The sequence below is a fragment of the Schistosoma mansoni genome, chromosome 1 (assembly GCF_000237925.1).
Source record: "Schistosoma mansoni strain Puerto Rico chromosome 1, complete genome".
Lineage (NCBI taxonomy): Eukaryota > Metazoa > Platyhelminthes > Trematoda > Strigeidida > Schistosomatidae > Schistosoma > Schistosoma mansoni.
Window position 1 is genome coordinate 20,925,026 of NC_031495.1, and position 12,487 is coordinate 20,937,512.

Sequence of the window (12,487 nt, forward strand, 5' to 3'; positions counted from 1 at the left end):
AAGAGTCTGGTTTTGTGTAGTATTCATTTGAGAAATTAGAAACATGCAAATGAACAGTGGTTGCGGGTCTATAAGTTAAATAAATAAGTGTATTATCAGAGTGTTCAGTGTTACCAGTAGAAATGCAGATATTTGATTGATTACAAACTGTTTTGTTTAATAATGATAAATTGATTGTGTTTTAGGTGCGTTTGTCTTCATCAAATTTTGAACCTGTTCGTCTATTGCTTTGACTTCGGTCACCTCTTTTTCGCTCCGCCTTTGGTTTGATATTTTGAAAGTTTTGCTCCTGAAATCTAGAAACAACGTTTTTTGTAATCGTTATAACTATTATTGGGATGGTATATTTATGTTGATAACTTTTAATTTACGGATAAACTTCAGTACCTGAATCTCAATTCGGTTTTATTGTTATCTGTGGTCATAGGTTACGAGTGGGTCAATCTATCACGCTTCAGTAACGGACTGTAGTAAAATTTTGACGTAATATTAAGAATAATGAATAAACAGATATGACAAGAGGTTTGATTAGTTAAATCAGTGAATGATAACAATTTTAAGGATAATGATAGCAACGATGGATGAGTAGCGAGATATGTAGCAGTTTGGACAAATTGGTGTTGGTACATCTTTTCTGCTCATTGAAAAGAAGTGATTGCTTTTCCATGCGGAAGTAAAGCTTCGATGAGCATATAGCTGTATGGCATCCGTACATGAGGTTTTACCAGGGATGCTCTAGTAACCACTTCTGGAAGAGCATTCAAGTTATGAAGTTGAAATTGTTAACAAAAAAATATTTCGGACTCTAATCAAACTATGCAATGTATTTTAGTTATTTCTAATTTCGACCCCGTTAAAACTAGAACTCTGTTTGTTGTGTGCTGTGGACATTTTAATTATAACTTGACAAAATCGCCAATAGAAACAGAGCTATATGTGACCATGTCCGTGAGCCAAAACAATGATGCGCATGACCGGTCTTGAGTCATCTTTGAGTACTTATTAGTCCTCTGTGTAGTAGCCTCTCGCCTATTTAAGTGCGTTTCAGTCAAGAACACAAATATCAGCCCCAACCGTATCAATCACATATTTCAGACATACGTGATTTGCACACAAGCAGATCATATCGCACCACACCAAAAAATAATAATCATACAAGATCAAGTTAAAAGTTACTGTGAGTTCGGGGTACTGTATTTGGTAGATTGTTAAGGCGTTAAAAATGATAAATCGTACAGTAGTGACCGACAATTCAAACACAAGCTTATGATAGTATTGTAGCGCCGTGCTTCGTTAATCGTTCACCTTGATAACCGTTATAACTCCAATCTTAGTGGTGAATAAAAATCAGCAACTACAGTTTATTGTCAAATAACTCAGGCCAGTAAGCTAACAGCACCTGAGCGAATATCAGCGAGCGAGCGAGCAAGCGAGTAGCAATCAATGACATAGGCAATTTATAGTCAAGTTTAATAAGGCCACATCAAGACAAAGCAAAATCTGATAATAGGATTTGCGTGCATACATATATGAGGAGGAGCATGAGTCATCGAATGATACTTAGGCAATCAACATTTCGGCTAGAGTGTCATGTGCTCTAGTGATCATAACAGTACAAAGAATATGCAAATTGCTATTATCCAAATGACGGTGTCCGTTAAGTAAGTTAATTAAAAGGCTTAACCAAAATTAACCATAATCGAAATTAAATAAATTAATATATTTGCAATATCCCAATGAGTAGAAAAATTGGATTTTCTGACGTTTCATGGCTCAGTGTAGGTCACTTCTTCAGAGAATAAATAACCAAATTCACATTAATCCAAGTTTATTTAAGTACAACGGAACAACACGAATGTCAGGTGATCAATCAAAAACAGGTCTGAATAAATCAATGTCATGTCATCTCGTTTCACTCAAAAAGATTCATAAGCGATACGTATGTAATTTTGTGTGTATGCATGCAATGTTAATGATGAAAAATGTGTGACTTTTATAGTGACAAAGGACGGAGTTCAATTTGTAATGTAATGGTGTGAAGTTGTAAATAATATCAGACTAGGTGACTAGGGTAGATAGTCCAAGTAGGATGTATGTTAAGGCCTTCCTTTCTATTGAGAGCAGTGGGATTAAGCATTATATGGAAAGCTTCAGCTACTCTCCTTTCTTTGTAATTGGAAAAACCCTTCTGTAGTAGTTTGATATTTTTGAAATCAATTTGATGATCGTTGAAAATGGCGTGAACTGCTGTTGCCGATTTACTTTGAAGTCTATCCAGTTCTACAGGATTATTAGGAGGTTTCTTTGTTTACCTAATGCGTTCTTTAGCGCGAGTCAAGATTTCGCGAGATGACTCTCCAATATAGAAGACATCACAATCGACACATCCTAATTTGTAGACACATTTCTGTGTCGACATGAGAGGGATTTTTTCTTTTAATCGAACCAAAGTATTTCTAAGTGTGTTCGTTGTTTTGTAATATATTTTAATTCTGTGTTGTTTTAAGATTCTTTGCTGAATTTATTCAAAACTTGGTAATGATATCTACATAATCAAAATTGATTGCAGGATGGTTGCTATAGTAGGAATATGAAAAATTTACAATCATGTTACTCAATAATTATTCAGTTATAATGTTTGTGAAAATTTCCCATGAATAATTCTTAGCATTTACCAATCAATTATTCTTCGTTCGGATTTAACACTGTATGTCAGTTGATCTAGACATTTAACAACATTGTTCCTATCCAGCTTCTTCGACGTTCCTCTGAATGACGCTTGCATATTGGTTGCAGTTATATAAGAAGGTGGTATGCAAACATTGAAAATGGAAATGTCTTCCATATTCACTGTTTTATTGATATTTCGGCTTATAACCTCATATTATTGAGTATAATTATGATTCCGACATCGTACATTATGTTAAACATTATTTGCACTTTAATGTTGGTCACAATTTTGATTTCTCTGTTTGGTTGTTGAAACTGCTTCAGCAACTACTTCGGACGTCGCAATAAGTGACAACTTCTTAGCGTTAGTTGATAGAAAATATATTTGTGGAACTGTCCAATAAGTACTATACTTTCTTGTTCTTTGATAGGGAAATCACCACTGAAAGGCAGCTTGCAATCCCAAAGGAAGGTCGTATCAGTGTAAACGTCAGTACTTCTAGAAAATGCACTCCTTATAGTCTTTCCAGCCACTGTTTCACCGAAATAGATTCAAATGTTGGGTTCCAACGCAAAACATCAGTCAAAGAAACAAAAACTTATTCAATTAAAACAAACCATTACATCTTCCGTTTAGTTCACGAAGCTTCCTCATGTTAATCACAGTCAACGGCAACACCCCATTCATATCAAAATAAAACTTACTGCGCGAAAATCTGTGGTATCACTGAGTAATTACAAATGATATTAAAAAACGCAACATAAATCAACAATGTCATTCCTTCGCTAGGAGGCCTAAGGTGTCGTTTGTACGAAGTAACGCACTATAAAACAAAACATGGTTACTAGATTCAACTTCCATAAATCCGGAAAACAACAGGAATGTTCCCAGCAAAATAGCGTCAAAAATTTGTTTGCCAGAACCACGTTAAGCAGAAGCTGGGAGATTGCCATGGAGCAATAACAAGCAACTACTCTATGGTGTATATTTGAGTTCGACCAAAGAAGACTTTGTCATCAATCGTTTGGCGTCATACAATGACAAAATGAAATCACTCACTGAAGCAAATATTTACAGATATTCACAGATATTTAGAATCTCTTCGCTGAGTGGCACCGGTTCACTTGGAAGGTGCTTAGTGGACTAAACCTTAAGGTTCTGAAAACAATTCTAAAACGTGTAAAAATGGATACGGGTATTTTATGAGAAGGGACAACAAGCGTGTAACACGTAAAGATGTCACGTATGTTCAGTGTTTTTGCCAGTAACACCTTTCCAATCGAAGGACCTCAAACACAGTCAAAACAGAAGTCAGTAATGAAAGAGTTCGAAGGTGCATTTGCAAAAATATCGGTTTCTCGAGACGTTCGTGTGATCTAGACTGACTAGTAGTTGCGAGGACTGAGTAGTACAGAGTGCCCAGTGGTAATCCTGTGTGAATGCATGACCGAACGTTTTCAGCTCGGGTGTGTCTAGTAAAATTGATGGACTCAGCACCAATTTCGAAGACATACAGAACTACATATGCTGGATGGGGTTATTTACACTATACATGAACTGCTCTTCGCGATTTACAGGGTTTGAAATCGTCCTACTTATTCGCTCTGCGATTGTCCACTCAGGAAAAAATATCTGTGTTGGTAATTAACTCGCTAAATCAAATAACTTTCACAATACTAGACATTGACGATCATCTTAATATTTTCAACGAATACGACGAAACGAACACATTCGGTCAGGGTTAATTACCAGACCACAACATGAACTGATGTGAAATGATCATTCCACTCTCTGAACCTAATTTCGGTGGCCCATTATCTGACTCTGATTGGATCGTATGGTGATTATTATCGAAACATGCATCTCAGCTACCCTTATGTATAGTTATCGACTAAAATCACCCTAGTAAATAACGAAATTAAATACGTACACCTCATGCAATCGTCTATACAGTCAGACGGTCAGAGAAACACAGTGAAGGAAGCGATGGGGAGAGTGTGAGGCGAAAAGGATCGTCGAACACATTTGAGCCAACTTCATTTGACCAAGAGTGCCTCAATATTTATGATTAGAGGAAAATAAGTCACAGACACATGATGAATGGGATAAGCAATTGGTACACATACGATCATATAAAACGCAGTCAGCGGTAATAGGCGAATAAGTGGCAGGGTAAAGAAGTGACTTGGGAGGAAGGAATAGATTGATCTGTCCAGAGGCTTGAACAATCTGTGTGGGCTTGACATGGTAACAGCCACTACATCATTCAGGGGTCTCACTTATCTTTAACTTCCCCTACAACAAAAATATAATTATCACCTTAATCATCATTGCCTTCTTTGTACGCTTTAAGGAAAATAACAGTGTTGTAATCATCAACTGATTTTCATATTTCCTTTTTCCACTTTACTCCGATAACGTTTCCTTAGCCTTTGTACAGTGCTGGCAACTTCTGTAAACACTCCCTCCTTCATAACTTCACCACGTGGATGGGATGAAAAGACTGTTATTTCACATTACATTTGTTAGTATTGTCACCATCTTGAAATAATTAACTCTCACACAAGTGAGTTAGAATTTGACTACTTTGCAAGTCTTTTAGGACTTCACATTCTGTTTATAGGCCCAACACACTGAAGTTTCAACATTCTGTAGGGATGATTCGTCAGAGGTTGTAAAATGAAGTTGTTTTCTCCATCTAGTTGTTTTAGATAGTGCATGCCGCTCACCTCAACTCTTGCGTTACTATGTCAAATGTAGATTTGAAACCTAAGTATGAACCAGGTGTGATTTTCTTTTTCAATATATATCAGCTTGCATACACAGGTGAAAAACTTCTTTGCTTCCATGGACCTCTTATGTATGAAGCCAAGTGTCTGGATGTCAAGGTGAAAGAAGATGGAGTAATGTATTTTGTACACTACCAAGGTTGGAATAAGAAGTAAGGATGCTATTAAATTTATTCTTTGATAATAGTTGGGATGAGTGGGTAACTGACAAACGTATGTTCAAATATAATGAAGAGGGATTAAAGAAACAGAAGGAGTTGGAACGGCAGATGTAAATTAGTGTTTCCTACTTAATGTGTCGAACGGGTTTGTAGAAGGTCTGGGAAAGTCAAAGTCTTAAGAAAATCTGAATTAAAGTCACAATCTTTACCACCTCTGGAAGTTTTGAAGGATGTGGAGCGCACGCTGAAGCCTGCTAATGTAAAACAAGGTTATATTTTCTGGGTTACTTCACTTACTGTATTTATAGAAGAGGAGAGTCCTAAAGCAAAGCAGTCTAAAAGTAACGGTGAAGCTGATGAAAAACCGAGCACACCTGTGACGATAGAAGTAAAGGAGAGCGAAGATTCCAAGGCACCATCAAAGCCTTCCGAAGAATCTAACAACGTATCCAACAATACTACAGTATCAAGCAGAAGAAGAAAAAGTCGGGCGAAATCAGGAATAAAATCTATTGAAAATGTAAATCTGAAAAGCTCATTTGTTGAACTTAGGGGGTTTTTTTCTTGATTTTATGGAACATTTTTAAGACAAACCAGTCGTATGGTTGTTTCGTGCATTCGCTTAATGACTTCTTTTTTGTGTTCAGAACGTTAACCGACACCTTATGTTTTGATTCTCCATTAACTCCATAGACTCATACCTCAGCGATTCTGATTTATGTGATAATAAATCCAGTGTTATGGAATCTTAATTCCCAAATATCTCACTCTTATTGTAGGTGAAAAAGATCTTTTCCTCCATCAGTACATCTGAAATGAAATAACTTATGTCTCTTGCAGTATGAATCATGTTCCGAGTGAAATTCATGTATTTTTAGCATTCGGGAGACTCATGTTAAGTTCTGAGACATTATGTCTCATTCTGTTGTATGCAGATACCTATCTAACCTTTCTCTTATTATTTTATTAGGATGACTGTTTACTTTCAAAGCCACAACTACTGGTATCTATACCTCCATCTTTAAAGGCGTGGCTCGTGGATGATTGGGACTTAATTACTCGTCAAGCTCGTGTAAGTCAGGTTTCCTTTAACTGTTTGATGGTCCTGTTTCATTTTGTATTGAGATGTCATTCATTAATATATTTAAATACATAAACTTTGGTACAAGGAGGCATCAAATGGATATGCACCACATAAATCACTCGATTTGTGTGAGGGTTGGGATACTACACGAGTGCTGAAACCGAAGCAGGTGGCTTTCTTAGGGGGCCACACCCGGAGTTTTTAACCTAAATGTTTAATCCACAAGGCAGTGGAGCCACGTCAGGAGATGTAGTCCCATAGTAGCCGGTGACCAACGATCGGTTCATACACCACTTGTTCTTTCAGGATCCTTGACACCATTGGTTTGGAATCAGGGTTTTCCAACTCCCCTAGGTGGACAATCCGCGTCCACCAACCCGATTAAGGCGCCGGACATTCTCTTTTAGTCCTCTCAATCTCGTAACCAACACCCTCAACCGCGAGAAGGCAGTGAGTAAGACTTCTCCGGTAGTGGTTGTATACACGTTGCCACTTGAGAGTATTTGGAGAGGGAGCTGACTATCCCCACACTCATCCGTAATAGGGCATTTGGGGGCTGTCATTAATTTACTCCAATTTGTAAGTGATCGTCAAATTAAAATCAATGTAAAGATAATGAGAGGGACTAAGGTGTTCTGAATTCATACTACTCTAATAGATCATCACCTATACCACCGCCTTCGACCGATGGAAGCATGTTTTCTCCATCTCAGCATTTCTCGTGTTTATTGAAGACATTTATTAGGTATGAGTTCTATTTTAGTCTAGGCCTTTTAAATACGATATCCTTGGCCAGTCACCATTTTATTCCGTGCATTTTGCTCATTAGCGCCCACAGAATCGCTAACTCTTAAGCTTAGTCCTACCAGGAGCTGAAGATGTCTTGTCTGGGGTTTATGGCTAGGTTTCAATCTGTCGGTGAAACTAGGTTTTATTAACAGCAATACATTGCCGACTTCATTTCTTTCAGATCGTGTTTATTAATTACTTCTTCAGTACAATCGATTTTATTATTTTCACTCCATCTTTTTATCCCATCATTCTTTATCCCTACGTCCATTTTTTATGGGTAAAAACTTATGATTTTATATTAGACTTTTAAGTGTATGGATCCAATTCTAATTGATGGGTGAAATATTGTACGATGTGGCTAAATGACTGTTCAGGAGACTAGGTTATTGACTTAAACTCGCTGATGAACATATAAAAAAACAAAACCACTAGCCATAAAATGTTTCTTTATCTGATAAAATAATGTGCCTCTACGCGAATTATTAACAAGAAACTAAACATGACTAAATTCCATAAGCGATGGAATTAAGCTTGCTGTTCAATAAACTAAAACCTGGTTGTTAGTCCTAATTCCTGCACAATATATCAGATTTAAAATGTGGAGACTTGAAATTATATATGTACATATACATAACGTTTTACGCCTATCTTATTATATCATTATATAAGTTGTTCGATTTTATATTCGTACTTTAAATTGTATTACAACTGGTGGAATTAATAACTTTTATGTGCTCCGCGAAAAGAACCGTGTTAACAAATAATTTAGGAAATAATAATTATTAGTACCTCGATTTTACGATATATTCTTTAATATTGGGGATGCGGAATATCTGTTTATTCCTAGTGCTCTTGCCCGTAGCATGATAGTGCAAACTAAGGCACTTAGTTAATACTGTAACTATTTTTTTTCAAAAGACGACTATCCTCATAGTTGTTAATAATGAAAGTAGAACCCGTTGATTAATCCAATTAGCCGTACCAAATCACCCCAACGAGTTGGGCTTGACAATATGAGTAACAAATGGATAGAAATATTTGTAGTAAAACTGATAGTGAGAAAGAATATACGTTGGGGATTTAATTCTAAAGGAATGATTGAAGGAATACTGAGACCCAGAATCTAGAACAAGATAAATAATGACTGCTTCTGGAAAGCACTCTAAGCCATGTCACTGAACGCCTCCAGCCACTCATCGCCGTTACTACGATGGTCTCAACCAAGTAGTTTACACCTGCTAGCATGGCTCAGACCAACAGCCAATTACCTCATGGACAAGCATTAAGTTATGGTTTGGCCGCTTCTAGATTTCCCCCAACTTCTACCCCAGCCGAAATGGCCCATCGAGGTAGGTAGTGATTTGGCGTACGTAACACATGTCCCAGTTACCTTAGTTGGTGAAGATTTACATTCTCATCAACCGATTTCTTATCTTCACCTGGTACCTTACCTGTAACTGCATCATTGCCTAGATGATTGTTTCACGATACGTAAGCGATGCCCCCGAATGCCCTATTACGGATGAGTGTGGGGATAGTCAGCTCCCTCTCCAAATACTCTCAAGTGGCAACGTGTATACAACCACTACCGGAGAAGTCTTACTCACTGCCTTCTCGCGGTTGAGGGTGTTGGTTACGAGATTGAGAGGACTAAAAGAGAATGTCCGGCGCCTTAATCGGGTTGGTGGACGCGGATTGTCCACCTAGGGGAGTTGGAAAACCCTGATTCCAAACCAATGGTGTCAAGGATCCTGAAAGAACAAGTGGTGTATGAACCGATCGTTGGTCACCGGCTACTATGGGACTACATCTCCTGACGTGGCTCCACTGCCTTGTGGATTAAACATTTAGGTTAAAAACTCCGGGTGTGGCCCCCTAAGAAAGCCACCTGCTTCGGTTTCAGCACTCGTGTAGTATCCCAACCCTCACACAAATCGAGTGATTTATGTGGTGCATATCCATTTGATGCCTCCTTGTACCAATGTTTATGTGTTCAAAGAAATAACCTACGATCAAAAACCTGCAGTCTGTGTATATCTCCTACTTTCATAGACCATGTTTCACATCTTCAGAGTAATACGGAGTGAACTGCCAAATAGTATACGTATCATCCGGTTGTCAAACAGAAGTCTCGTCTATGCCACAAGTAGTGCGATTTCTCCAAAACCAAGCTAGCTTTTTGATTCCGTGCAGCATTCTTTGAGGTACATAATTTCAGATAATTTGTAAGAATTACGTAACAGGTTGAACGGTCCTTCTATATATTGAGTAAATTTGATCATTCCCTGCTTGATGCACATTGAAAACTTTTAATTCCCTTTATTTTTTTCCAAGATTTGAAATTTTAACAAATCAATCTGAAACTACAAAAAGCCACTGTATATTTAGTATTATTAGGTGGTTATCTATGTTCGCTCTCGTAATCTTGTGATAAATTGCGTTTTCACTCCTTAAATACGGAGTTTCTTTATCATAACTAAATAAATGATATAAAGACGATTGCTATTCTATTCTACTGATATTTTTAACAGAATAATTTTTATGGTCTACTGCTGTAGTTCTCTTTAGTTTGATTATTTTCGTCACACAAGTAGACATTGGTCTTCAAAGACGAAGTTCTAAACAGACCACTTTATATATTGAAAAATATCATGTTTTTATTATGTACTTCATTATTGCTCCGGTTCACTGAAGTAGCCGAGCTTTAATATTACAACCATTGTCACACTTCATTTTTAGGTTGTACGTTTTTACTAAGCTAATATAATATTTTCGGTCAGCCATTGACTGAGTTTGAAGAAAACAACTTTTATTATTTTGCTAGTTTACTTGTCCCTGTAGTCGTTACTAAGTTTGTTTAAGCTTATCTCATTTCATTTTACTGATTTGATTGATTTGTAGCTTTACGAGCTTCCTGCTTCCCAACCAATATCCGCTCTTTTGTCTGACTTCTTAGAAAGTGCTGAAATCGAGGTGAAATCTGAACCCACTTCTGAACCTCAAAATGTTCAACATAATATAAATCCTGCAATAAGACCTGATCTAAGACGTGAATTTCTCGCTGGGATTCAGCATTACTTTAATTTGATTATCGGTTCTCATCTTCTATATAAATTTGAACGGTTACAATATGCTGAACTTTTAAAGCGTCACACAGATAAAAGAATGTCAGATATTTATGGTTCAATTCACTTATTAAGGCTGTTTGGTACGTCCTTCAATTCAATGTGTAGTTTTCAAGTTTTCTTTTACGTAAATCACCAAACGGCACTTTGGTTTATCATATCATTGGTTAACGAATAAAAGGTATCTTTTGAAAAAAAGTTGTTTTCGAAGATGTGAAGAATTTATTTACGTTAATTGATTTTTCAAATGTATGCACTCAGAAACACTTCTAATATGCGCTTATGATTCCGTTATTCTGAATTTAAATTATGAAAAGCCACTCATATCAAGATGATTTTCATCTTCTAACTCATTAGTCATAAACTTACGACGTGTTGGTAAAAGTTAAATCGCTCCAATATATAGTCAGGTGTAACATATTTTTATGCCATATCACAGCGATGTCATCAATATTCTTTTGACTAGTAATCTGCTAACACCCTTGGTATGTTTTTCTTATATATTAGGCTATTCGGAGTTCACAAAGTCTGTATATAAATCTACGGTAGTAGTGATTTAAGTTTAGTGAGAAGAAACTAATTGATCCTTTATATGTTTGACATTTTAATAGTGACTGAGCAATTGGTTGTTTAGATTGTTCATAGTTCCCTTGAATTATTCCATTTCCACTCTTATCATTGTTGTCAAGACTGGAGTGTTCTTTTGTTGTTTGTTAGTGTAAGGGTTTACTTCTTCCGTAACAACTACACTAACCGGATATAACTTATAGGCTTCCGTCAAAGTCTGTCCATTATATTAAAATCTTTTGTCTTAATCTATTACCTTTAGACAAATATGATGAACAACTTATAACTACTTTAGTTTGTATGTGTTTCACTGTAGTTCATGTATGTATTTCTGTTGCAGTTAAGCTTCGGGACATGGTTTCTTTTACCAAAGTCGATGTAAATAGTCTGCCTATTTTAGAAGCATTGGTCAACGAATTCTTGCAGTAAGTATTGTCTTTTAGGTCTTTAGGTTTTCTTCTATTACATAATTCATGTATATGTTACCACTACTGCTCTTTCAGGTGTTTAATGTTACTACTACGAAGACTTACTCAAACTATCACTCTGGCATAACTGACGCATGTCTTCCTCAGATTTCATAGAAAACAAGTTTTATGAAAACTATTAACTATTATTGGAAGAAACTACACGTCAAAGTGTGTATGTATTCATACAATTCGTTGGATATCAACACTTTATTTAAGAATAGGCATTTGGTGTATATAAAGTTGGGACATACGATGCTTCTGTTTCCTAACTTCCATAACACCTCATATTTTGGATAAGATGTAATAACAAAAATAAGGAAGTAAAATATTGTCAATGATTAAGTAGGGTCTATTTCAAACAGCTATAAGGTAGTCATTTGTTTTGGAACAATGTTTATGTTCTCTATTCAATGGTTCTCAGTCTAGAACTAAATTACTTAATGTGTAATATGAATTTCCTCTACTGTCATATAACTTCATCTTTAAAGAAATAAACACATTTTATGCGAGTCATAAACACATTTTACTTGCAGAAACTCAACTTTTTTGTTGTCGGTACGTCTAAAAAGACTATAGTTTAAGCTATTCCGAATTAGAGTGTTTACATATATATTTTTATTTAAGTCACTACTTAGTTGTCATTGATTAATAAACGTTTGTTTTTTGTTTCATACTTCTATGTGATAGATTTTTAAGACAGAATGAAGGTCGTTACTTCCGACTTGAAGATTACACTGTAGCGACGGCAGAATATCAACGGAGAGCAATGTGCTAAATACATATTATTCTCATTTACCCTTTGAAAATATGTATATCTTCACAACCTGT

At 36.3% G+C, this 12,487-nt stretch overlaps 1 protein-coding gene across 1 annotated transcript in view; it reads left to right on the top strand.

Moving 5' to 3' along the window:
• The window catches only part of Smp_140950 (transcription factor mrg-related), a gene marked incomplete at both ends in the record, with an annotated part of 36,882 nt that extends 24,448 nt beyond the window's left edge, over positions 1 to 12,434 (top strand). The window contains 9 exons of the mRNA XM_018793614.1: positions 5,383 to 5,455; positions 5,498 to 5,612; positions 5,648 to 5,731; positions 5,775 to 5,890; positions 5,930 to 6,141; positions 6,592 to 6,693; positions 10,399 to 10,705; positions 11,530 to 11,614; positions 12,347 to 12,434. Coding sequence (XP_018648108.1) covers positions 5,383 to 5,455; positions 5,498 to 5,612; positions 5,648 to 5,731; positions 5,775 to 5,890; positions 5,930 to 6,141; positions 6,592 to 6,693; positions 10,399 to 10,705; positions 11,530 to 11,614; positions 12,347 to 12,434 — 1,182 coding nt within the window. The remainder of the gene's footprint in view (positions 1 to 5,382; positions 5,456 to 5,497; positions 5,613 to 5,647; positions 5,732 to 5,774; positions 5,891 to 5,929; positions 6,142 to 6,591; positions 6,694 to 10,398; positions 10,706 to 11,529; positions 11,615 to 12,346) is intronic.
• Between the last annotated feature and the right edge of the window lie 53 nt (positions 12,435 to 12,487).